General features: G+C 44.6%; 1 protein-coding gene across 15 annotated transcripts in view; it reads left to right on the top strand.

Moving 5' to 3' along the window:
- The window catches only part of LOC141777262 (zinc finger protein 521-like), a 102,871-nt gene that overhangs the window by 14,209 nt on the left and 62,362 nt on the right, over nucleotides 1–26,300 (top strand). For 9 of the 15 annotated variants that reach the window (XM_074651377.1, XM_074651373.1, XM_074651372.1 and 6 more), the window contains exon 3: nucleotides 1,590–1,790. The exons of the other annotated variants lie outside the window; for them this stretch is intronic. Coding sequence is in view for 6 of the 9 variants with exons in the window: in XM_074651367.1 (XP_074507468.1) it covers nucleotides 1,590–1,790 (201 nt within the window). In the remaining 3 variants the exon portion in view is untranslated. The remainder of the gene's footprint in view (nucleotides 1–1,589; nucleotides 1,791–26,300) is intronic. 15 annotated transcript variants of the gene reach the window in all.

Raw genomic sequence — 26,300 nt, 5'->3', positions numbered from 1 at the left:
ATGAATCATTAGTCTATATTGTGTGGCTTTTTGGCCTCAGTCAGAAGTGTTTCCCCCCAGAGCAAGAAAAGGCCTGCATCTGTGAGGATTGGGTTGGGATTTTCATTTTCTTGAAACACCTTCTGTTCTGTTCTGCATCGTCCCACCGGGGACCACAGTGCTGATATTTTTAGAGGGCATGTTCCGAGAGCCTCAGTCGCCAAGAGGGAAGGACAATGGAGGGTGTGATGTTACATCAATACTTGGCGCGAGTGGGGGGAAAGGAAAAAATCCTGGGTGGCCTTGATGAGTTCTGGAAGCGCCTTTCCTCAAGGAATTTCACAGTTTTAAGAGCACCCTACAGGAGGACGACTTTAAAATGGCCGCCCGTGTGTATAGACACCCACACCTGCGCGCATCGGTGCCACACACGCCTTTGTCCTCGAGCGCCGTTAACTGAGTGCTAGGCGCAAAAAGACGGCTTCCTCCAAACGTTACCCTCCGGAGTTTCAGGAGAGGAACACTTGCATCAGTGGGGCTTTAAAATGGCTGCCAGTGAAGTGCGAGGGCTCGTCTCCCCCCACAAAGCCTTAACCGGGGTGACATGATTGTTTGATTGTAAGTATGGCTTTTTAATCAGTCTTATTGTGAAGTATAATGGCCACAGCAGGGGAGAAAAGAGGGCTGCAGGCCATGCTGCCTATTTATAAGATGCTGTTGCAAGCCAGATTTACTGTGCTTCTGAGGAGGAGATGTTTACGGCGCGCTGAGCGAACAATGCGAGGTTTTGATTTGTTGTCCGAATATTTGAGCGTCACATGAAGAGAACTCGAGATTAGGCCGGCACCTTGAAAGATGATTCCTAGTCCTGGTTGAGTCAGTCGCCCACCCCTGGCGCTGCTGCAGCACAAAGCCAACGAGAGACAAAACTGCAGATGGATTGAAGAATATTGATGTGTGCGACCCGCGGCTGCCTGCGAGCAAGGCTGAATAATTTAGGCAAGTGTGTCGTGACGACAGCCTAACACACACCAATCTCATTTTCTGTGTGTCTTACTGTGATACGCTCCATACATCCACGGTCCTGGCCTAGATGTCTGGATAATATGGCGAGGTCTGTCTCCTTTGATAGACGCTGACTGATGCAATTCAGCGGCGCTCACTGGCGGAATTTCATATTTCGTTTGGTCGAGCCAAAAAACTGCAATCCAGGATTTATTAACTACACATATTCCCATCAGTCTAGTTTCATATACTGAAGTTTTGCTTGGGTGAAGCAGGGCAAACACAACGTAAAACCATTTCTAATAACAGAGGGGTGTGTGTGTGCATGTGTGTGTTAGATTGTGTGTGAGCATCGTGCCACCTTGTCTGTGTGTGCCTGTATATCTCTCACCCTCACCTGCCCAACAGTTCTGTTATGGCATGAGTGGTTGAGTTACAGAGGCCCAAATTGAACCTGCATTTTTATTACAGCTTTTATTATTGTTTTTATTAAATCCAGAGTCTAGAAATCCATTTTATTGTCACCCAGAGGAAGCTGTAGTGCCTCACCGTGCGGGTCACCCCCTCTGACTATGTGGTGCTGTCATTTTCCTGTGGCTCGGCAGATCCAGAGTGCGCCCTCGAGAGGGCGGCGGAGGATGGTGAGCCCGGGCGTCTGAGGAAGAGGCTGCTCTCTCCAGAGGAAGGAGAAGAGGGAGAAGAGGACGACGAGGAGCCGGCGCTGCACAGCTGCGACAGCTGCCGGCAGGTGTTCGAGTCGCTGAGCGATCTCACCGAACACAAGATTAATCAATGCCAGCTGACAGGTAAACAACGTTCAGCCCACCGAGCCTCCCCTCCACTCTGCCACTCAGCTCTTCTCCCACTCCCACTCTCGCTCTGCGCCTTCACCAGAGAATATGCCACACTATGTGTGTTAGTACACTGCACCAAGGGGAGCACAACACCAGACTACCAGCTTTTCCTTGGTAGATATCCAACAACACACACACACAGGCCTCACACACATTATTTATATGTGCTGCGCATCAATATCTACAGGCCTGACATACAAATGGGCCTCCATGTGTCCTTATAATAGATCACTGTAGGCTACAGTATGTGTATTTATAGTATGTGCATTGTGTCCTTGCCTGTTTCAGTGTAACATTTTATACAGCACTATACTAATTCTAATATTTCACTAGTGTAACATGCACCTCACACAGTAAACCAGACCACCAACTGGAAACAGATCCTCGCTCCAGGAAAGTCCCCCAGCCGGTCCCAGTGCTAGCTAGCTGCAGTAGTAATACCTAGTGGGACTGAAAGAGAAGGATGCCATTGGCAGACTGTGTCATTGACCTGTTGATGGATGAACAGGGCTATAAATACTCTGACAAGGTGGCAGACAGAACTAATGATGTGAACTGAAGGTTTCCATGTGCTTCTCCTGGACTTGCTGTCCTCCTTTACACGTCCAGCACATGACACACATTTCCCAATGTTTGGGCGCAGACATTGGTTGCGTCCGAAATTCCATACTAACATGCTGTTTTGTACGCTAAAATAGAATGTGAGATTTGTTAGTATGTCCGAAACCTTAGTATGAAACCAATAGTGCACAAATTGCATACTATTTCCGGTGAAATATTAGAGTATGCAAACACCGGACACTCTGGCGGCATAAATATTCCACAATGCAGTGCGGTAGTGGCAGCTCTGTAACGTCAATAACGCTTCAATTTAAAGTAACGGTGTGTAACATTTAGGGGGATCTATTGGTAGAAATGAATATAAAATTATTAAGTATGTTTTCTTAAGTGTATAATCATCTGAAAATAAGAATTAATGTGTTTTCGTTACTTTAGAATGAGGCGTTTATATCTACATAGGGAGCGGGTCCTCTTCACGGAGTCCGCAATGTTGCACCGCCATGTTTCTACAGTAGACCAGAACAGACAAACCTAACTCTGTTAACTTTTCCTGCTTTGGCCGGAGTCAATAACATTACTCGCTCCCATCGCCGCCGCTCTCTCTCTTGCTTTGTCACTCACTTCCACACACACTCTAAGCACTCTACTTTTACAACAACTGTCTTTAGAGAGGGTCATTTACACGTTGGCCACCGTAGCAATCCTACGAGCTTGGCACACGAGAGACGTTGTAATCTGTTACCTCACTGCTAGATAACACCAAATCCTACACACTGTTTCTTTAAGTGTAAGTATAAGATTCCACTTTGCTACAGGCTTGATGTATTTTTAAAATTAGTTCAGACTTTATGATTCTAACAAATCATCGTTTTGGTCACATGAGGTTGGTACAGGTCACCATGGTTACGCGTCTCCAGTTGGCAAGGAGGCTCTCAGGAAGTTCAGTGCGTCCGAAAAGACACATATTACTGTTTATTCACAGAAAAGCCTGTTCAACGATAGTACACATATTGAGTATGTAGTGCATAGCATTCGATTTTGGACATGGCCCTTGTCTCTTAATATCTTGTTCAGAAGGCTAAAATGTAATAATCCTGTTTCTGATGTAGCACAGAAGCTACAGCTGATCATTTCCAAAGCAGAGTCAAAGCCCTGCTCATGAGAAAGCTAGTGAAGTCTCTTTTTCTGTTTACATTCATGCGCAGTTTGATTTCATATTTTACAACCCACAATCAGCAAGCCACAAATTATAGGGTACTGTAGATATCCCAGGAGTTTTACAAAGATTTTCCATTAACTGTAAGATCCAAGTCGCACGAACCGAGTCCTGTGTATGTTTGTGTGTGTGTGTGTGTATACTGTAAGCTTTCTGTCATGCCCCCATTGGTGTTAATTTGAGCAGAAATGCAGTCATGTTCATTGTATGGTGCAGGCTCGCTCGTTTACACGTATGTGTGCCTCTGGTGTGCTCGTGTGTGCAAATTCAAAGTGACGCACCGTCGACTACAGGTGTTAAAATCAATGCGCTGTTCACGTTCACATTACTGTCATCCAATGAAAGCAGGCATGGGTTTGAAGGAAACTAAGTGCAGAACCTCCTGTCACCCTTTTTTTTCAATGTAACACCTAATTCCATCAAGCCGGCACAGACGTGCGGACAGTCTGTTTAGGGAACGTAGGAAATAAAAACACAAAGGGTATTATTTAAGTCATAAGGGGACGTCCTCTAACACCGCTTGAATTAAAATCTCTCTTTAAATTATACTTATTTGGAGATAGCCGGTAATGTTATAATAGTATTTGTTTCAGGGGCAGGTCTTTTATGTTCAGTACCGCTGTAATGTGGTCGAGACTGACTCAGCCATATTTTTTCAATAATTAAGCCCGGCTTTTTATAAATGTCAATCTTACGGACAAATAACTCTTAATTGCTCAATGATGAAAAAAAACACAGTTTGGATAAGAGCCCCCGTGGAAACCAAACAAAAGAATCTAATTGCCATTAGGGTATTGTGATTGCGCAGAACCACTCTATTAGTATTCAAACACAGTTGGAGAAAAGAAACTTCGAGATGGCATACTAAGTACTTTGAATGTGTGTGTGTGTTTGTGTATTCTCTGGAATATGGGAGGAGATTTCCTATGTGGCATTATGTAGACATCCATGACCAATTAATCTGCCTTACATCAAGTCTCTACTCACAGATGGATCCTTTATTAGAAGCATTTTCTAATCAACCACCAGCACCTGCTAAACCCTCCATTTTTACAATTTCAAATGTTTTATTTTTGGTAAACAAATTGCAGAGCTTGACTGGAACCAATCCACATATGGAGATTTGCTTGCTGTTCCCTGACAGCTCTTTTCCCCCAGCTGATATCCCATAAGCGTATACAGTGTATTACCAGAACCAGACATGCCCGTACAAACCCGCAACCTCACGTGTTTATTCTGGGCCTCATACTTTGTGTTCTACAGTAAGTTTCGCCGCAGGAGTGAGACGAAACAGACTAAATAAAGTCTAAACAGATTCTAGCTGCATGTCGACCACGCCCGATGGACAGAGAGAGAAAAGAGAAAGATGTTACATGTCACTGCGATCAATGGCGGCCATTGTCTCCCCCCCGTCTGGCAGAGGTATAACACCTTTCCATGCACTTAAGCCGTGACCACTGCAGTGCGCTAAGGGAGCGCATGGGTATGGATTGCCTCGTGTCCCTGATGCGATCGGTGCTATTGATCGCGCTAATGCTGGACTGCGGAGGAAGGCGAGAGTCTGAGAAAGGGAGCGAGGGAGATGGGGAGAGAGAAAGAGAGAGAGAGTGCTGCAGGAATGCGTCCCCAGGGAGCCCGTCTTGGGCTGGGGCAGGGCTTCAGGAATGCTCCCCAGGAGATCCCAGTGAAGGCTAGGGCAGGGCTGGAAGAATGCTCCTCTAGAGAGTTGAGAGTGGAGGCTGGCTGGGGCAGGGCTAGAGGAATGTTCCCCCAGAGCACCCCTTTAACTCTGGAGCAGAAAGTGGAGGGGCTCCGCGGGGGGAGAGCGCTCCCCCGTCTCCCCGCCGGCTCCAGGATGGCTGCGGATCAGGTTTCCGTGTGGGGATCAGCATCCTGCCGACAGGGCTTTAGGCTGCCCTGGGGAGGAGACAGGAGGCTGGAGGCACAGCTATTCCATAGGCCTTTCCAAAAAACACTTCACAAATGCTTTGTCTCACTGTCTCACTGTATTGTCTCTGCACCCTTGTATTGTTACCGATCCTTCACGGATAAAGAGAAACAGTGTCTACAGTTTGACTTTTGTTCTCAGTTGGCACAAGACGAGTTCATCTGTTATGAGATTGCAGTAGTAGGCAAGGAAACATGCCCTCAGACCTGCTCGCCAAAGAAATACCTCCGCTCATTTCAACTCGTGTTTACTAGCTAGCCCACACTGTAAATAAAAATAACACATCCAGCTCCGAGTTTAATTCAAAAGATTGCGTTTCCACAAAGCCTTTCGCTGTCAGCTCTCCAATTCGGCGTCTCTGAAGGTATTTGAATAGTCCAGTGCACACACGGGCTGTCAGCCTGGTGGCCATTCTTTCATTACGGGTCCAGCTCCCTTGAGCAACACCTTTTCTTGTGTCCTTCAGTAGAGGAGGGGGGCATGGCTGCTCCCCCCAGAGAGATCCGTGCCCTGCTATTTTAACCCTCTGTGAGATGACCTTTTTAATAAGTGTCTTTCTCTGTTTTCCTGCCGGCCACTGCGCGAGCAAACAGAGCATGTCTTCTGCTTCCCTCAGATAAAGGAATCAATCAGAGAGGGTGCAACGGAGAAAGAGAGGGAGATAACTGGGCCATATATGGATTTATATTATGTAGATTTCCCCTTTCTTCTTCCCTGTAGACATTGCAAAATGCACTCTGCTTCAATAAAAATACGTTTCAGATTTATGAGAAAAATAAAAATGAAATATTAATACTCCGCGAAAAACAATAAGTTCCCCTCACAATGAAGAGGATGGTAATATGATAGAAATAGTTTAGACACATTTCTAATATGAAGTCTCAGTTTGCGACGGCGAACCAGACAAATTTCTTAAACCCACTGATATATGTTTTCCCCTTTCCATTCCCAACCACGACATGTTTGTTTGAAGTGTTTGAATTCATTTACATCAAGCCGTTGGGTCAGCGGCATGGAAACATTCAGTAATACCCTCGACTATGAACAGGCTCCTGGCAGGCCATGTTTTCTACTAACTGTTTCCAACAGTCTCCTATTGGTTGTACTGGGTTTTTTTTTCAACTAACTTTGTGTATTGATCCAACAGCTGCTTTGTGGCTGCCAAGAAGAAACTGCAAAGACTTTATTTGCTTCAAAAGGGCTCACATAAGAGGAAAGCGACACGAGCAAGACCTGATTAGCCGAACTCTGAGCCACTGCCGTTCATCAGAAATTCTGCTGTGTTTTCGCCGGGGCGTCTTGCGACATCCTGGTACAAAGAGCAGCACACTGATTACAAGGCTTTGAAAGGAGGAGAGGCGGTCAGGGGAGAATAGCTACTTCTGGCACAACGCAGCCACTGAAAAGAGACCTCATGCTAGAGTGAGCTCTCAGAATTGGGCTCGAGTCTTTCCTGTGTGTATGTGTTTGTGTGGGGGGGCATGCCCTATGCGAGAAAGAGAAATAGGTAGGGAGAGAAAAGAGAGGCTGAGAAAGAAAGGGAGTATTAAAGTAGATGTTTGACTCCACGGCGCAGCATCCCCGTGCGTTTCCTCTCTGTGCGACCGTGCCAGTAACGTTAACAGGAATGTCATTAGGAATTCAAAGCATATGCCCTCGTGAGGACGCCCTCTTTCTCTCTCCCCAGTGCTTCACACCGCACACATTATGCACTGTATAAAGTATTTATTGGTCTTTGTCAGACGAGGACTGCGTTTTCTGCAGGAAAACAATCAAAATAAGAACAGAAGAGCCTGCGTTTTGTGCTTGTGTTTGTGTTCGTGGCAGAGATGAGGATGGCCGGCACTGCAACTCCTTCATATTCGCATCCCCCTCTATCTAAAACACTCTCATGTACTTGCTTGCTCAATCAGTCATCTGCTTAGGCATGCAAACACACACACTGAGACGCGTATTATCGCGCACACGCGTGCACACATGCCTCCTCACAGCACCTGCGTACTTGCACTTTGCATTTTAGACGACACATAATTCATCGCCCAAGAGGGTAAACACATGCTGTGACTCCATCCAGTTGACCTCTTTCTTAAGTAGGTAGCCACAATAGCAGGGGGGTGGCATGTGGACAAAACAGACATAATCTCACGTACTCACCTAGAACTACACGCAGTGAAAAAACACTATATCAACGACACCGTTGTTATTTCCCCCTCCACTATGTAGCATCCCTTTGAAACTACTGACTTCAGTCGAGTGACAAAGACCTGGCCACGGAGCGGTTGTCTCGGTTTCTCTTGCTCTCTTCATCTCTCCCTGGCCCTGGCTCTGCCTGCTCTTTGTTCACTCTCTTCCTCAGCCTGCAAGTCTTTTTCAGCGGCACAAGCAGAAGAATGGCACATTAAATCTTAATAGGACTGCGTCTGGCCGTGTTGAATTGCAGAGCGTGTTAAGCCGGCGCTTTCCTCCCCCTTGGCACACGCTCGTGGAAGTGGAAAACAATTGAATAAAAGAAACCGCTCCCTCCCTCTGTAGCACAAGTGACTTTCGGCTGCCCTGCTGAAGCTATGAGACTGAACCGACTCCGGCTCGCGAATGGCATAAGCCCTCACTGAGAAACTGTAACATAAATGGCATTAGTCCTTTTCAAAATGCATAGACATACGCTGGAAGGTAGGCGCAAGATGTACCTGAACACCCACGATGTAGCATATTCCAGTTGGAAAATACCAGCATAAAACTCAGCACTTATAATCTAATAGCTTGTTGGCTGAGACAAATAGTAGAAGAGGAGAGAACTAGCCAGGAGAGACAAGTGAAATGTATTGATATATGGGAAGGACAGAGATAGAAAGGGGGTTGGGTAAAAGACAAAGAAGTGGAGAGAGACAGAGTCAAGGTAGGAGAGAGCCAATCTTAGCAGCAGCAGCAGCAGCAGCAGCGATGTGAGTCCAGGATGCTTTGTAAGGCAGTCAGAGGTGGTAATTAGTCAGTGATGAGTTGACTGGTTGTGTGTCCAGTGCACGGCACGGCTGGGTGGGGCTGTGGGAGGTAGATAAGGCCAGCAGTGGGCTTATCTCTGAGAAGGACAGGCACCAGGCCTGCCAGGCAAATCCACCCACAGACCAGCCGCATTTTATTAACAACATCATTAATGCCAGACAGGTTATGTGCAGTGGCTCAGAAGAGAGACAGGAAAAAGTAAAAAAACAAATAAAGTCTCAATTCCTGCTTGGCCGGCCAGTCGAAAGTACATAGGCACCGGTTGACGTGTTTTGAAAGCAAGGAGCTTGTGGAGATGTTTACCAGGTAGGCAGCCGACGGAAGGGCACGGAGAGCGAGCTTGGATCTTACCTCTGGGTTTTGCTCACTCTCCTCTGGGTCCCCAGAATTCAAATGATTTTCTTTTTTTTCTCTTTCAAACGTGGGACTGCTCACCAGAATAATGATGAAGCCGATACAGAGAAACATAGGCACAACAAAAAAAACTTTATGGGCATTCTGGGCTCGGTTTTCTAACAAGTGCTTTGTGAAATGTTGATTTTTTTTTTCTCTCTTCTCTGAATTTGCAAAGAACAATCAGTTGTGCAGGTTTGTTTCTACCTTTTTAAGTAATAAAATACAATGTTATGCTAAAAATGCATACATCTTAAAGGTCCAGTATGTAGTATTTAGGGGGATCTATTATCAGAAATGGAATTTAATAGTCATAACTATATTTTCATTAGTGTATAATCATCATATCTACATAGGGAAGGTCCTCTTCACAGATTTGCCATGTTGCTCTGCCATGTTTCTACAGTAGCACAGAACGAACAAACCAAATACTGGCTCTAGATAGAGACTTCTGCGTTTTTTTATGTTCCCTGAAGGCCATTGTGATTTCTCCAACTCGCTTGGAAAGGGATGCAATCTGCAACCTCACCATGAGATGGCATTAAATTATACACACTGCTCCTTTAAGAAGGTTATTTTGTACTTCTGTTTTCAGTAATCCCATATCCTTTGATCAGATGGCACCTCATTAACAGGTGTCTGGTGTGTTATGTGGCAAATGAGGGTTCACTCGCTCTGGATTGATTTTATAAACAATTGTGTGAAGTGCGTAACGTGAACAAACACTTGGTTTGTAATTAACACTCTGAGCTTTTTGATGGCATGTTTCCCTTCAATAACTTTACACCAGGAGTCGACAGGATGTAACATGGCTTTGAGACAAAGAAAAGTTCACCAATCAGGACGCACCTCATTCGCAGACACCTTAAAGAAACATCTATGAATCATGTCAATACTCCCTAATGAAAAGGTCATAGGATTTAGCTTATGTCTGCGTGGAAATGTTCTGCACATTGATCCCCATAGGGCTTTTTCCCTTAGATGGCTTTTGCCAAACTTGCCAGTAATGGGAGGAAAGGAAGGAGGGAGACGGAGGGCGGTGGAAAGAGTGACCAGTCGGACAGGTTTATGTCTCCCAGCAGGGCTGAGCTCCATGGAGCGGGCCCACAGGAAGGAGCGGAGCCAGCTGTGACGGCATCCTGCTATAGCCACTGTGGTTTAGGAACTTTGGGGCTACACTATCATCGACTCAACGTTTCCCCCCCTCTCCTCTACCCCTCCAAGGGGTTGTTTTTGTTGGCCAGGGGGTAGTGTTTGGGTCGGGGCTGCTATAGGGCCACTCCTATACTTCAGGATATGGGGAGTTCAGCCACCCACTAGGACAGGGATTCTCAAATATCATGTGAAGTAACACATTTGTTCCTTAGTGCTAATTGCCATTTTTCGGACTGGAAGTTGGGTTCATAAATTTAGTTTTTATGAGCAGGATGGGTGTCGTTTGAGGTCTCCGAGGCCACCAGCTGGACTAGGCTTTGGCAGAGGGAACATTGTGCGTTGGTACAGAATGTAACGGGTTTGTCAGTAAAGCCATGCTGTCAGGTGATACAGAGATGTCCTCTTAATGTTAAGAGCAGTGGACAGTGGGGGGTCCAACGCCGCTGAGAATGTAAAGGTCATCTAATCTATTCCACCTCCAACCTGCCTGGCAGATCGATCATCCTGGAGGAGTCAATCGATTTGATCAGAGAGCCTCTCCTAAGAGATGGCCTCCCAACGAGTGGCTGGGATTCTGCGGGAGGCTGTGCCAGCTTGGTACATGCCTCCGTGATAAACCAAGACATTAACATCCCTGATTAAATAGTAACTCGCCACCTGTGGCAGCCATTCTCTAAATAAGCCGCTGATTTAAGACGGCAAAGAACATGCAACTGTTACTATCATTTCATCGTGTTATCGGGCTCATCCTATATGCAACGCATGTCCACTGAAATCAGATCAACAAAATCCTGCAGGACTGACTGACAGCCAAGAGAGATTGGGCCGTAGTAAACAGAGTGGTAATCTGTATATTGGGACATTATGTGCCCCCAGTCAAAGCATGATGCATCTTTCTCATCATGAACTTGGTTTGTAGAACATACCCCACAAACAAAGTCAACAGACAAAAACCATTGTGTGATTGGATTTTAATCCAATTGCATTATTATTCAGGCCTCCCATTGGCCATTCATTACTCTCACATGGAGCCTGTGTGGGTTGTTATCGCCCAATCAGGCTCAAGACTGTATTCTGGAGAGCATGCTTTCGTTTGCATCCTTTAAACCCTGTGAGCCTTCCCTCTCTCCAGGCCCGCCAACGGAATACCTAATTCCAAAGTAAACTGATTGCTCTCTCCAACAAGATTACGCTGTGATGATGTTAGCCAAATGAGACCGCTATTCGGATGCAACCGGGGCAGGCAAGGATGCTTACCGCAAGATGACTGATCAGCATGTTAAGAGAAACGAGGTTGAGGGGAAAAAAAGGTTGGGAGGCAAAAAAAAAAAAACGAGGGCTAGAAATCGAAAGAGTGTGAGAGAGTTGTGAGCGTGGGGGTAAAGCAGAAATGTAATTTGCTTCTCACCTCAGGCGACTGGGCTCTGAGGCCAGTAAATATGCAAACAAGCTCAGCCCGGCCATCAATATGAAGACCCTAGATGATTACTAATCTCCACCGCAGAAGTAGATTGAGGCCTGTTCAGCAGCGCCATGCAACATGAGGGGAAAAAAACAGGGAGGTTAGAGTCCAAACCACGTCTCCGTATTGGCCGCCAACATTATGCGCAACTCAGAATTATGGGTTTAGTTGACCTTCAGTTTGAGATACTATTTATGATGCATACAAATCAGCAATTACAGGTATAGGTGTCTTAAAGGATACATTAATCTTACACCAGATTGTGAATATAATTCGGAAACTAACGTTGTAACTTTTCAGTAACTTTGAACCTTGTTCTGAACTCACCCCGGCCTTTTCATCACGAAGAACTCCTTGTCTGATACGAACTCCTAGACGTGAGGCGCAGTAGTTTACCAGCCCATTGTCATTCCCCATCCGTAATCCGGGATAAAAAAACCTATGGGACACGGACCGGGCTGGAGTCATTAGGTGTGTGCGTGGCTTACTCAGACAGCTAGATAAACCAGATGCCTCGGGATGGCCAGGGGTCATCTCTCTGTGAGAACAAGTTGTTGATGTCCTTGTTTCTCTCTACCTCTTCTTCACTCCCTCTCTCGCCCCTCTTCATCACTCCTCCTCTTTCTTTCTCTCCGTCTCTCCCTTGATTGTTCTGCACAGTCATCTCGAACACAGAGGTCCGTGTTGGAGCTTAGCAGTCGAAGAACCTGTCAGCTAAAGGGAAGGGAGGAAAGACAGACAGGGGAGCTGTCTTTGGCCCTAGGTTGAATGCCTGAGGGTGTACTACGTGTGGAGGATAGTTAGTGCTGTAGGACGCGCCGCAGTCTGCAGGTGAATCCTCTCATTTTGGGACGACTTAATGCATTCGAATCATCACCTCTAGGGGGGAGTGTTATGACTTTCCGTTACAGAAAGGAACCTTGATACAAAATGCAGCAAAAGTTGTCTTTTTCATTTTTTTATTTTTAAATACAGCAGGAGGGCCATGTAAGAGGAATATATATTCTACGAATGTCTTCTCAGTCCTAAACATAATTGACTATTCCTTGTATTTTAGAGTGTGTTTCCAGCATTGAGCTTTACCCTCTGCAGTGAGTGCACAAGGCTTGAGGATGTTTACCTGGCATGGTGCCTGTTGTAGCTGCCCTCCTGTTGAGGAAAAGCAGGTCAGGCTATAGCTTTGTGTTTGTTTGTTTGTGCGTGTGAGCATTTTTGTGGGTGTGTATGAGAACGTGTATGCGTCGGTGTGTGTGTGTGTGTGAGGAGGAGAAGGAGGAGGAGGGGGAGATCATTAGGATGGAAAGGGTCAGAGAGCGCATTACATTCAGCCAGGAAAAAAAAGCTGAAGATGAATCTCCAATGTAAGCATTTATTTTTCAGGATGTGGGTGGTGGGTAGCTGGACTCTCAGTCCGACTGAACCATCCATCTGCTCAGCCATCAATCTTCCTCCCTCTCTATCCCTCTATTCATTTACTCATCCAGCCATTTATCCATCCGTGCCCGTGGCCAAAGGGCCATGTCTCTTTGTGGCCCTGATAATCTGGACCAATTTCCTCTGCAATTTATTTCCCAGCCAACCACCCACCTGGTCAAGCAGCATCAGGCTTCTCAAGGTAGAGCCACTCATCCCAGCAAGCCCCTTCGCACCAATCACATCCTGTTTTTTTTCTACTCCTCAAGCCTCAGATCTTTTGTGTTTTGAAGTTTCAAGTCAGTACTGCAACCTTTCCCTCCTTTCTATACTGTAAACTCACTCAGCAGCCATTGTTTACCTCTAATGTCCTTCTCCGTCTTTGTTTTCTATTATCATCTTCCATTTCTATCCGTAGCTCTCTCTCTGCTGCCTCCCCTCTTTCTCTTTCTCCCTCCCTCCCTCCCTCCATCCTGTCATGGCTCCTCAGTATTCTGCTGCTGTCTTGTGTGGAGTGATTTTGCCCAGACACGTCTGGCTCTGGGTAAAGTGCGGTCCCCAGAGAGCGCGCTCCGCAGCCCCCAGGTCGCCGGCACCATGAATACATTATGATCCCCATTTCCATCCTGTTGCCACGGCAGCACTTTTTGAGCCGCAGGGCGATTAAGACGTGTGCTGTCGATACCCTGATAGGAGCAAAAGTTGGATCTGGGAGCTGGCCTTTGATCAGATTCAATCCTCCCGCCTGCTATTGGTGGCTTCAACACAGGAAGACAAAGAGGAGGTGTTTTGGGCTTCTTATTGGGATGACAGGCTCACCTGCTGTACGTAAGCATACCATGCACCCTCGAGCTCCTTTTCCCACCTCTCTGCTTTATCTCCTTTCCTGCCTGAAACCATTTCCCTCCCTTATTCTCACTTCCGTTGCTCCTCCCCATCGCCGCAGTTCAGCTAAGGCAGCATTATACGCAGTCTCTCTCCCTGCTCTCTGATATTCTGCTTTCCTCACAAAGGAAGCAACTCCCTTACCTTTTATTGTTTCCTTTTTTTCTTTGGGGGATGATGTATAAAACATGGTGCCTCAGGTAGAGGATGTTTGGTAGGAAGCCATGTCCCCCTAAATGGCCAGCCGTGTGCATGCGCCTAACACTTCACTGAGCAATCTGTCAACATGTCAGCAACACATGTTTTGTAAAAAGCCTCTGGTGGGAGCCAGGGGAAAAAAAGGCACTCCTGCCAGACCAGAGAGGAAATGCTTTTTTCTCCTCTATGCAGTGGATTTTCTATTGCTGGTGCTCAGTCCCACGGGCCCCCCACCACCACCCTCCCCTCCCCCCACACATACACCCGTTGTCTGCACTTCAGAAATTTGAACTGGGGACCCTCGAGGGGGTTTACTGGGAGGGTGGGGGTGGGCTGCGAGGGAGGGGCTCCCCCCTTTTTTCAGAGCGTATGAAATTGTGAAGGTATATTGTGGCAGGTCCCTGAGCGGTCTTTTCTAATACCTGAGTTTCTGGCGAAGCTGGAAATTACCAGCGGCTCCCCCGAGGGACGGCTTTATCCACACCAGGAAGGGGAGCAGAACTCAGTGGGGAGGTTACTTAATGCATGGCTGAAATAAAAGAATTTCTGAGACAGAGGCTGAAAAGCAAAGCTTTTTTTTCTCTTTCAACCCCCCTCGTTCCCTCTCCCTCTCTCTTTTCCTCCCCAGTAGTATAGTTTACTACTCGCTGCCTTCTCTTGAAGGGTTCTAGTTTAATAAACTTTCAGAGGATCCTGCTGGTGCAGACAGCTAGACAAATACCCTTGTGTGTTCTCTTTTGTCGGAGATACAGCTTTTTGTTATGTTCTTGCAAATTTGATTTCTCCCTCTGTCTTTCGTTTTCTCCGCCGCCCTCTGTCTCTCTCCCTTTCTGCATTTGTCTTCATCTCCCTCGTCCTCCTCTCCCTCCTCGATACGCACACACACACACACACACGCGCACACACACAAAGTCAAACTCTGTCTCTTGTGGTCGAGTTTATTGTTTGGTCTGTCTCTTCGTTCTCCCCCTCTGTGCTCCCTTTTGTTTTCTGTATGTTTTGTTGTATTGTGCAGAGAGGCTGAGATGCAGATAGAATGCAGACAGTTAGCCCTGGGTGAAGAGAGCGCACAAGCACCCTTGGTATCTATTTACCAAAACACATTCATCTATTTACACATGACCACACGTATAAGACTCTACCTACTAGTTGTTTTTCATCAAAGATGTGGTAATTTACTCATCCCTGTATGGCCTTATTTTCCACTTATTGTATGCCCCCTTTCCTTAGTAATCAGCACCTGCATCTAATGTCCATTGATCATTAATCTTGTTCGTAACATCAAAAACAACAACATAAAAATCTCATCCCATGTATGAAATGCCTCTCTCTCTCTCGGCTTCTTTCTCCCTCTCTCTTCCTCCCCCTCTACTGTTGGTAAATAATTCAACCTTTTCCCCGTAACAAGTGTTGGCCTTAATAGGGAGCAGTACCTGTAGTTGGGATAAACAAGGCAGCCGGCCTCACCAGTGAAACAGAGGGATTTGAGCTCCATGAGGGCAGAGAAATAAGTCGTTTCCTTCTGAAAGGCAGAGCAGACTGGCTGACATTAATTAAACCCTATAGGATAAAGGTTATCTGAGGCCTAGCAAAGCAGAGTGCATGAGGGATGCTTCGTCCGCCGAATCCTAATCAAGACTTCTTATTAAAGCGACACGTGTGGGCTCGGGCATGTATTGTGCGTTTGTGCTATCATGTTCCTAAATGCGTCTCAGGGATCTATTGAGCTTCAGTCACAGATACAAGCTGATCATCCAGCTAAATAAAAAAGAATTCTAGCTACCACCTCTGCTACGTTTCCCGTGCTCAAACACATTCCTAAAAATAAAGACCGAGGCAACTTCCTAGAGACTTCCATGTTCAGAAAACATCATGTTGCCCACCATGCTCTGTTGTGGGAGGCGCGCCTCCTCACCAGAGATCCTCCCATGGCGCACCTGCGACTGAGTCACCTGACCCCGAGCATCAGCATGGCGCTCGGGTGCCATGCCTCATGTTTTACAAATTACCCAGGGGGTCGTGCACCACCTCTGTGCCCATACTTCCTCCCTGCTGTATGCATAGTGCGTGGGATTATATTCCCCAACTCCAACTCCTCCCTCAGACAATGAACAGCCGCGGAGACGACAGTCACCTCACTAACCCGAGAACGCTAAGGAAAATACAAATTAAGGGAGGGAGAAAGCGCTGCTCTGACCTATTGGCTTCCTCTGTTTGTGCTGGATATATGCTGGTTAAAGAAAAAAGCAGCGTGGCTCCTCTTACCAGGCGAGTAGGACTCCTCTTTGTGTTATGCGTGTCATCAGGACTCCAATTGTAATCTTAGAACATCTATTTCTCCTGCTCTTTTCCTGACTCGTCAACTTATTTGCATGCCAAATGTAATTAAAGGTCACCTTATTGGTAATATTCTCTTGATATTCAAAGTAGCCAAATATCCACCGGAGGAGTGACGCAGGTTTTATTACCGGCTCATTGTACGCCGTTCCTATATTAGTGGTACGGCTCTTTCACAGTAATAGCATAATAGTAATGTCTTCTCCCTTCATATACAGATAAAGGCTGATGTCCTCTCGTCTACAAGCCCAATGAAAAGTAATTAGCCGATATGGATGTTGCTGTCAGTGATAACTGATATTGGGGGACTATTACATCCACTCTCTGGAATGATGATCCTTGAAATGGGTTCATCGCAGCGAGCTGCATATTCAGATAGACGTTGAGATTACCACATATAAGAAGGGAAACTCCTCATTTCTGAAGGAGTGTTGCATAAATCTTTAAGAAAAGGTCACAAAAAACTGAAATATTTAATATGCTGCAGTCTTTTCTTTTTTATTAACACATGGCTCACTTCTAATATTTGATTTATTCACTTAATATTGTATAAGCAGAGTCCAAATGTAAAGTCATACTGAGCATCTGAGGTCTTTCCTCAAGTTTACTTGTGTTGAATGGATGATAACTCATATGGGGGTGTTGGTTTGGTTGGCAGTCATACCGAGTTCCTCTCCAGAGAGAGACGTAAATAGCCTCCCAGGTGGTGGCGTGTAACTAAGTAAATGGTTACTAAGCCAAGGAGTGCTGGGCCTATGTAAATAGGGAGAGAAGAAGTATCCATTGAGGTGTTTGAGTGAGAAGAGGTTTTCAAGAGCCTCAATAATCCGTGTTATTTTTTATTTTTGACTGTGTTCTTGTATTCGATTGCTCCTGCTTTCTTTTTATTCGTCCTTCATTGTGAACACTGGCAACTCCAGGTCTGAAAGTGAAGCCAATACGGTAGTGCCTTAAACTTGCATTCTTTCTAATAGCCAGCAGGGGGCGACTCCTCTGGTTGCAAAAATAAGTCTTATTGTATAGAAGTCTATGAGAAAGTGAGCCTACTTCTCACTTGATTTATTACCTCAGTAAACATTGTAAATATGAGTTTATGGTCTCAATCACTAGTTTAAAGTCTTCTTCAATACAACATGATGTTTATTTAGTAAATTATGGTCCCATTTAGAGTCAAATAGACCATAAAGCAGAGTATACTTTAGGGCATGGCTATACCTTGTGATTGGCACGTCTCTGCCACGGCGTTGTCCGGTCTGGAAGTTGTCCATGTTTTCGTCTTAGAACTTTAATCCTTTCACAGGTTTGTGTTTTCAGTTAATAAAAGTTAATTATAACCTTTTCGGTCGCCTTAAAACGTCAGCGTTCGGCTGTACCACCCTCTCCTGTCACTTCTTGTTGCAAAAAAACCAAGATGCCGACGGCCAAAATGCCAAATTCAAGGCCAAAACAGCAGTCCACAAACCAATGGGTGACGTGATGACTACGTCCACTTTTTATATACAGTCTATGATTGTGAAGCACTTTGTAACGGTAGTTTTGAGAGGCGCTACATAAATAAAGTTATTTATTATTTAGTTATTATTATTATTAATCTCTTTAAGGGATTTTTTTTGTCAGTGACCCTGAAAGTTTTTTACCAAGTACGTCAGCATGCAAACTTTAAGCAAAAACAATCCAGGGGAAAGTTTTTTGTTTTTTTCAGCTGATAAATAGATAAACAGGAATAAATCAATGTGAAGTGATGAATGAATAAGTAAAATGCCCCGTAGTCATTTGTCTGGTTGTATTCAGGCCTCATATTCCAGCCCTGTTCTGCAAATGAAGATGAGGGTGAGGGCAACGAAGGAACCGCTTCACTCTGTGAGGCGCGTGCATGTTTTTGTGCGTGTGTTTTCATAATACTTAGTAGCATTAAGATATGATGATGAGCTGCCTGGATACCGGCAGAAAACAATAGAGGGGGGAAACAAAGCAAACCCCTAAATCTGTCTGCCATTTGCGCTCACATACTGTACACACATGTCATGAGTATTCTGGCACAGTTACTGGGCCAGGGAAGTGCTGGTCTGGGGCCTGGCCCATTCTCCAGAGACAACCCCCCCCGCCTCCTCCCTCTCCGCCCCCTTCCCCCTTCCTGTGCAGTCTGTGGACACAGTCTGAGGCGACAAGGTTGCACAACAGCCCGCAAAACCTCCACTTTACAAACACGATCATAAAAAACACAGCCTGTCATTAGAAATCTGTTAAAGAAGGAAAAAAATAATTAGGAGGACTGTGATAATTGTGTCAAGGGGGAAATAGATCAGACGAATTATGGGAAGAACCAGGAAATCTTGCCGTGGCTTTGTTACTTTGCTGTTGGTTCATTTCGACATTGATCCACCCTTCCATCTGTCATCCTTTTTCCTGCGCTCCTTCTTCAACTCTCCGTTTCTTTCTTTCTTGGATTCGAGAGTGGAGGAGCCTTCTGGCTTCAACGGAGAGGGGATGAAGATGTTTATTCATCTGGAGGGTATTAGAGCCATGATTAAGGAGAGGAGGGAGTAGTACGGCTGATGCGACGTCTGCATCGCTCGTTCGTGGGCCGCCTGCGGGATTCTGGCCAACACACCAGGAAAACAAGAAATGAAGAAGAATGAAAAAAACAACTTGTAGTGAAATCCGATTCTCTCGGGAAAGAACAGAAGTTTAAATTTTAGCCGTCTCGCTGGCTCTTTCATTCTCGGTCTCACTCCCCCCGTTCTCACAGCTAAGCTAATTATTAATGAATGCGGTTTCTGTTGAACCTTGGAGAGGTGTCAGCGCTGCAGCCACTGAGGGTTAAGAAATCTTGACATTTAAGACAGGGATGCATGAAAATACATCGTCTTGCTTGAGTTGATGCTTGTTTTTCTTCCCCTCCCGCTCTCCTCTCCAAGATGCATGTTTTCTTCTCCCTCCTGGGCTGTCTCCGGTTGTTTTACCACTGACAAGCTGGGGTGGCGTTGAGGAGATATCAAATAGAGCCACAGTGTATTAATCAAGGGGAACCAAAGGTCATGGGTCAAGAGGCAGGGTCAGGCCTTTTCTGATAAATGCTAATGCTAAAGCTAACACATGCATCTCGGGTTGTTTGTCCATATGCATGTGGTTTCCGTCGTCCTCCGTAGAAAGAAGAAAAGAGGTCTAGATATAAGACTTTTTATGGATATTTGGCAGACTAACTGCCCTTTTTTCAAACATATTCCCAGTGTACTGAAACATAGATCCAAGTGTCTGAAGTTATCCTTCAAATGTGAAATAGTAGCTCAAGTTTTATGGGTCACTATGAGGTGGTTTGATTAAAAAGAATTAGAGCCTATTTTCCGAATTCCGTGTGTGCCGTGCGTGGTTTTAAGTAATGGATAGCGCCTCTTGAAACTTGCAGAGCAAACCCTATTTTAATGAAGCAACCATACAGTAACTCAGCATATTTCTTAACGCACAACAATTTTTTTCTTCTCCACATAAATCAAATTTTCCGTGAGTAACTAAGAGTGGGGAAAATAAAAAGAGCATCCAAGTAAACTATTGCGCAGTGAGGAAATATTAATAGAGTCGTAGCATAGTAGAGCACATGTAGTGCTGCAGCATCTCTCGCAGTGGCTGACTGACTGACTGGCTAGCTGACTGTCCACTGGGTCCTGCGCCTGGTCTGCCGCAGTGTTGAGGGAGCAGCACACACCCACCCACACACACACACACACACACACAGAGAGAGAGGCTCCCCTGCCGATTGAAGCCCAGCCCAGCCCAGTCCCGCCTGGCCCAGCACTCCCTTAGAGCCAGTGCAGTGAGGCAGGCGGTGAAGGGCCATGCTGTGGGACAGATTGTCATCCTCCTCTCTCCCCCTGGGAGGCTCACTGTGGCTGCTGGTCCAGCCAAGACCTGGGGAACAGCCTCCTTCCTGTTTGTGCTGTAGCCCTACCTGAAGTGGTCAACTGTCCTTCCTCTCCACGCCACCTGCTGCTCTGTTCTACAGGAGATGACACCATAAACACACAAACTGCTCCACCTACATCCTAAACACTTCCTGTGACCATCTTGCATTTGCAGCACCTTTAGATCTTATACCTATGAATAAATACCGTGTAACATACAGTACTCCACTTAACTAAAATGTAGTGTTGCCACAGTGGTAGTCGGCATTCAATTAATATGCATTTATTTGTAATGTAAAAACACTATATCCAGCATCACAGATGTAATGACATGCATGCTGTGAAGTGTATTGTGGTTCCAGTGTGATTCACTTTTAATATTTCAAACACTTCAAGTCAAGTCAAATTCAACTGAAACAATAAGACATCAACATTAGCCCTCGCGCCCACCCACTGCATTCTGAATAGTAACCTATTATGAACCCCAAATTCACCTTTCTTGAATAATGGTATAATTAAATGTCTCCCTTCTCTTGTCTGTCTTTTTTTCTCTTTTGAAAAAAAGATGTAATTTTGAGAGCAGCAAAATTAAGCACTCTTGAAAATTTAATTTCTTGTTCACCCTGTCTCTGTGACTTTGCCCTGCCCTGATTTAACACTTTCTCTTAAAAAACAACAACACAACAAACAGCAAGCAGAGCGAAACCTAATCATACAAGACAACCTCCGTACAAGTTGTATAAATTACCATTTTTATGTTGAGCCCTTTGCCAAATCAAACGTTGATGATTTAAGTATAAAGCAAGGAATTTCTGTCAGTGTGTATGTGGGTATGTCCTTCGCATATCTCGAGAACCGTTTATCTGATCTACTTTACACTTAGCGGGTGTATTGTTTGGGATATAAGGACGTGCAGTGTCGAAGAACATCAAGGAGAAGAATAATTATTATTATTATTATTAGTAGTAGTATTATTAGTATTAGTAGTAGTAATAATAGTAGTAGTAGGCTAGTAGTAATAGAAAGCAACGGGGATGGGCCTTCAGAATCCGTCATGTCTGCAGAGTCAGACCGAAGCTCATTTGACCGCAGTTCACTACTTTAGCTGCTGGATGCTTGATAATGTTACAACTGAACTTTTCTTCTTTTCTCTGGAGTTAATGAACTTGAGCGGATAGCCTACAGGAACAGCGCCACTCTGCCATTGCAACTCAAATTGTGTTAGTTTGCCTTAGGCTACTAAGTTAGATAGACCTTTTCAAACTTGACAACATAAAAATTCTGAATGGGCACATTTGTATTTCCTGTTGCAACGTTTGTTAATGCAATAATGTTAGTTGACAGGAAGTAGCCTAATCTTGGACCAAAGTTGTTGCCCTAGCAACAGAATGGCAATGAAAAGATCTATAGCGTTACTATCGGTGTTGTGTCAAATACCGTTTCCCCGTCGATATGTGTTTCCCCTACCTAAACCTGAACCAACCCTTATCCATAACCCTAACCACCAAGGGGGGCGCTATCATTCAACAGAAGGGAAACACTATTCGATGAGGGAACAGACACATGACACAGCCACATGCTCTACTTTATAACCGCTGTTAATTAATACATTCGTTAAGTGTATTTCACCGGTGTTTCTAACTCTGAGTAGCCGGACTTGGGTGTGTTTTTCCCCGTGAACCAGACTGTATTTCACCTGTGTTTCCGAGCAGCCGCGACTGGTTGTGTGATACAAATAGCTGTGCATTCCAATACCCTTACTACCTATTTAGTGTGCCAGAAAAAGATTTAGTATGTCCCAATACATAGTTTGTCAAATGCAGTGTGCTAAAAATACCAGGATATCCTACTGCATCTGGTCGCATTTTGCAGTGTGCAAGTCAGCGTCCTTTTCTGGCTATTCTGACCCACACTCCTTTGTGCAGCAGATATACAAGCAAGAGGGTCAAAGTTCAAGGCGCAATGTTATGACCAAGTATTATTTCCCAATTTCCCAATACTGCATGCAAACAGTACGTACTTTGAAAGGGCAGCTGCAGTATGTACAAAGAGTGAAAAGAGAAAATATTGCGATTTGGAACGCACCAAAGGTCATGGCAGGTGTATTGCCGAGGACCCAAAGAAGAGCAATGTCGAGTGTGAAGTTGTTTGTTTATAGCAGTTCTCAAGAAAGCTGCAAGCAGCAATAGACCTTTTTAAACTTGACAACATAGGCTAAACATTGTTAACGGGCCCTTTTCTTTTGTAATGTCTGTTAATGCAGTAGCTGACAGGAAGTAAACTTACACCAAAGCTGTTGCCCTAGCAACAGAGTGGCAAGGGTCCATACCACAGGCCAAGCATTCGGCCCGTTCTGAACCGGCATGTTTTGCACAGGCACTGCACTAGCATTAAAGCAGTAAAATATATTACTAATATAACTATTTTTAAAGGTCTGGTCAGCCCTTATCTGGCATTCATGTTGTGTTTAAATGCGTTGCTGCCCTCAGTGACCTCAATGTAATAGTATGCAGTTGTTATGGAGGATAAGAAAAGTGTTAGCCGGCAGTAAGTCATCTCTGGCATGATTTCAGAGTTCAAACACTGCGGTTATATGGATTGTTACACGATGCAGATTTTCACAGGAAAAAAAAGGAGGCAGATCCTGCCCAAAGCACAAACATCCTCAGTCATTTTAGAGGCCTGGCATTATCTCAAGAAACATTATTATTGATCACCATCATTAGTATTGATTTCAGTTTGTCCATGTTGGTGGAAAGACATCAGTGTAGCGGGGACACGTCTCTGCGAGTAAGTAATGGAATTCCACTTTTCATTGTCTCTCGCTATCATGGAAAGAAAAAAGCCTAGTAAAGGATGACTGGCCGCCCTACTTTTCCTCCTCTGGCCTTCCATTTGTCTAACTTTCCTGGGACGCCACTGGGGCACTGTGATTTCTGGGACAGTGACCAAGTGCTCCTGTCTGAGCTGGGGGACGTGGGTAATGTGGACAAAGTAGTTGACAGTTTGCCGCTTCCCCATGGTTGAGAGACAGAGCCATGAGGGCCAGAATAATGGACACCCAGACCACAGAGTCAGGACAGCGCTTGATGTTCCAGCTCTTTGTGTCAGGCCCTGTGTGAAAAAAATCCCCATTGACTGCAGTTTTGGGGGGGGGGCATTTCTCCTTCATAAAATGCGTTGCGTACATGATGTTAGGCCCGAGTAACTCACTGCTAGGGGCACTGATGAAACCCCAGGAAGTGAATCCTTATTTCATCTACTGTTTTTCTACCGTGTTCGGTAAAAGATAGCATCCTTGTTCGCTGCTCCTCACAGTCGTCTCACAACCCCTCCTTCTCATCCTGTAGCATAGTGGATTTGATTGATCTGTAGCAAGAGGCGGGGTGGGGGGGACCTGACATTTCTCAGTGATGTGTAAAAAACATATTGTGTTTGCTAAGAGGGAAAGAGGGAGACAGGCTGAGTATACACACGACGCACACACCCACACGCGCACAGACAATACTATCTCGGAGGTTGAGTATCTAATGGTAAATAGCAGCAAAAACTACTTGTGTGTATTTTTATGCGTGCTAATCAGCTTCCTAGTCCAAAAAGCCACGTCTGGCCACCTGGCACTTTTGTTGACAGCTACTGGGAATTATCAGTGTTTCATTTTGACTGGATTTGATGTCTTAAAACAGGGATGTAGCGGGACTACTGTGAGTAAAGCCCAGCCCTGGGCCTCCTCCAACAGCTCTGTGTCCTCTGAGCTCTCGGTCCTGAATCAAGAGTGATTTCGTTCATCTGACTGGAATTAGTCCCAAAAAAATCGACCACCCCTCTCTCTCTCTCAGTCAGGGAGATTGCAGGCTTAGCTAATGTGAAAAATTCTCTCACCACCTCCTCTATTAGATCTTAAGTGATTGTGTCACAAACAGGGCTGTACATGATAGCGTGTTGTTCAGACACACATCGCTATTTGGGCATCAGAACAGGAAAAGCGTTGAGATGACACATGCATTGTCTCATGGGAGAGGCTCACTACTTTTCCCAGTAACTGTAAAAAGATCCCCTCTCTGAATATGAAGTGGGGTCATGGTGTTACATCAGACAAGTTGTCAGCTTTTTGTTTATTCATTGAATCCCCAATCCCCAATGTGCCACAAATACACTCACACAAACACATCTCTTATGACAACCACTACGTACAGATCTCTGGTACAACACACAGGAAGATAACGTTTTGGCGGCTGAAAGCATGGCCATGCTTTGCTTCACTAGAATGGCTTTTGAACAAAGTCGAGCTTGCTATAGAAGTGGCAGATGAGTGATAGCAAAAACACTTTTCTGATAAGATAAGGTCCTGGACCTGGATAAGAGTTTGGCCTCCTAAATAGAAGAGGTGTACTCTGTCGCTGTCAGGCAGTGATAAGCCATCTTGAACTGCTTCCAGGACCTCAGACATGAAGGTCTGGGCGCCAGCAGCGAGTTATTCCCAAACCCTGTAAGGTTTCTGGAGGATGTACTGCATAAAAACAATAGAATCACAAATGCCTGTTAAGTAAGCACTATGTTTAAGAGTAAGCTTTGGGCAAAACCTGCAAACAAATGTCAACATTCTCTGATTAAAATAGCAATTATGTAAATAAAACTTTATTAATTTATATAATTACTAGGGCTGTCCCGAATACCATTTTTTGGGCTTCGATATTGGGGAGAAATATTTGAAGGTATTCGAAGCTTCGCGGTGTGACGTGGCATGTTTCTCTGTCTGTCAGCCTTTATATCTGCTGCTGTACTATTGTACACACATGCACCTCTGCACACAACAAACAGCGATACCCGTCTGAGAATAACTGATAATAATTAATGTTGAATATGAATAATGAATAATGTTGTGGGATTATTCCTTATTTCATGGGCTATTTGGGGATTTATACATTATTATTACATACTTATATATAAACAAAATAACAACAACAAAAAAAACAAAGCATTGGAATACTGATTTGGAGGTCGAATACCATGGCAAGGGGTCAGCCCTAATAATTATTGTACTTTATGGGTTACAAAGTGCTTCACAATTATCTGTATTTTAATCAAAATAAAATAATAACATCTTAAAAATCTATAGTTTTTACACTACATCAACTACAATGAAAATTCTGAATTTCTTTGTAATTACTTGTTAGTCGTATTTTACAGTGAAACGTCTTTTACTTTTGTTTGAAGACATCAGTTTTTAGCACTGGTGGTTGTAAAAAGACATTTCACATAATTTTAAAAGTGCAAGACAGGTGTGTCTGAGTTTGAGAGTAACAGAAGAATACTTTTGCTGAGTGCTGTGTATAAGGCTGCAATTAACGGTTATTTTCATTTTTAGGTTAGGTCTAAAAAATGTCAGAAAATTGTGTAAAATGTCGATCAATGTTTACTAAAGCCCAAGATGACGTCCTCAAATGCCTTGTTTTGTCCTACAACTCAAAGATATTCAGTTTACTGTCAGAGGAGTAAAGAAACCAGAAAATATTCACATTTTAGAAGCTGGAGTATTTTTACTCCAACCCATTAACTGATTATCAAAGTAGTTGACGATTAATTTAATAGTTGACAACTAATCGATTAATTGTTGCAGCTCTAACTTACTGTGCATATAGATTTCCATGGTATTTTGGCAAAAGGCCTTTTTCTATGTTAAGGATTTTATTTTTTCCACCAAATCTAAAACCAAACATCCTCACTTTAACCCCAATACTTTTAACATTATAATTAATTATACCTTTTTTTGTCTCTTTCATTCTCATATACATTATTGGCATTAAGGTTTTCTCTAATTCCTTATTATCAAAGAAATTGTTCTACCAACCAAACTCTCAAACATGTTTTTATTGCACACGTTTGCAACAAAAGTGTGAAGAATTGGCGCTAAAACTCATATGTAGCCTTCCTTCTGATTTTGCACGCAGCTCACACCGTAACGTGTGGCATCTGTCTGCAAATAATTAAGTTG

Source organism: Sebastes fasciatus, chromosome 11 (assembly GCF_043250625.1).
Source record: "Sebastes fasciatus isolate fSebFas1 chromosome 11, fSebFas1.pri, whole genome shotgun sequence".
Taxonomy (NCBI): domain Eukaryota; kingdom Metazoa; phylum Chordata; class Actinopteri; order Perciformes; family Sebastidae; genus Sebastes; species Sebastes fasciatus.
This window is presented reverse-complemented; position numbering and strand designations above follow the sequence as displayed.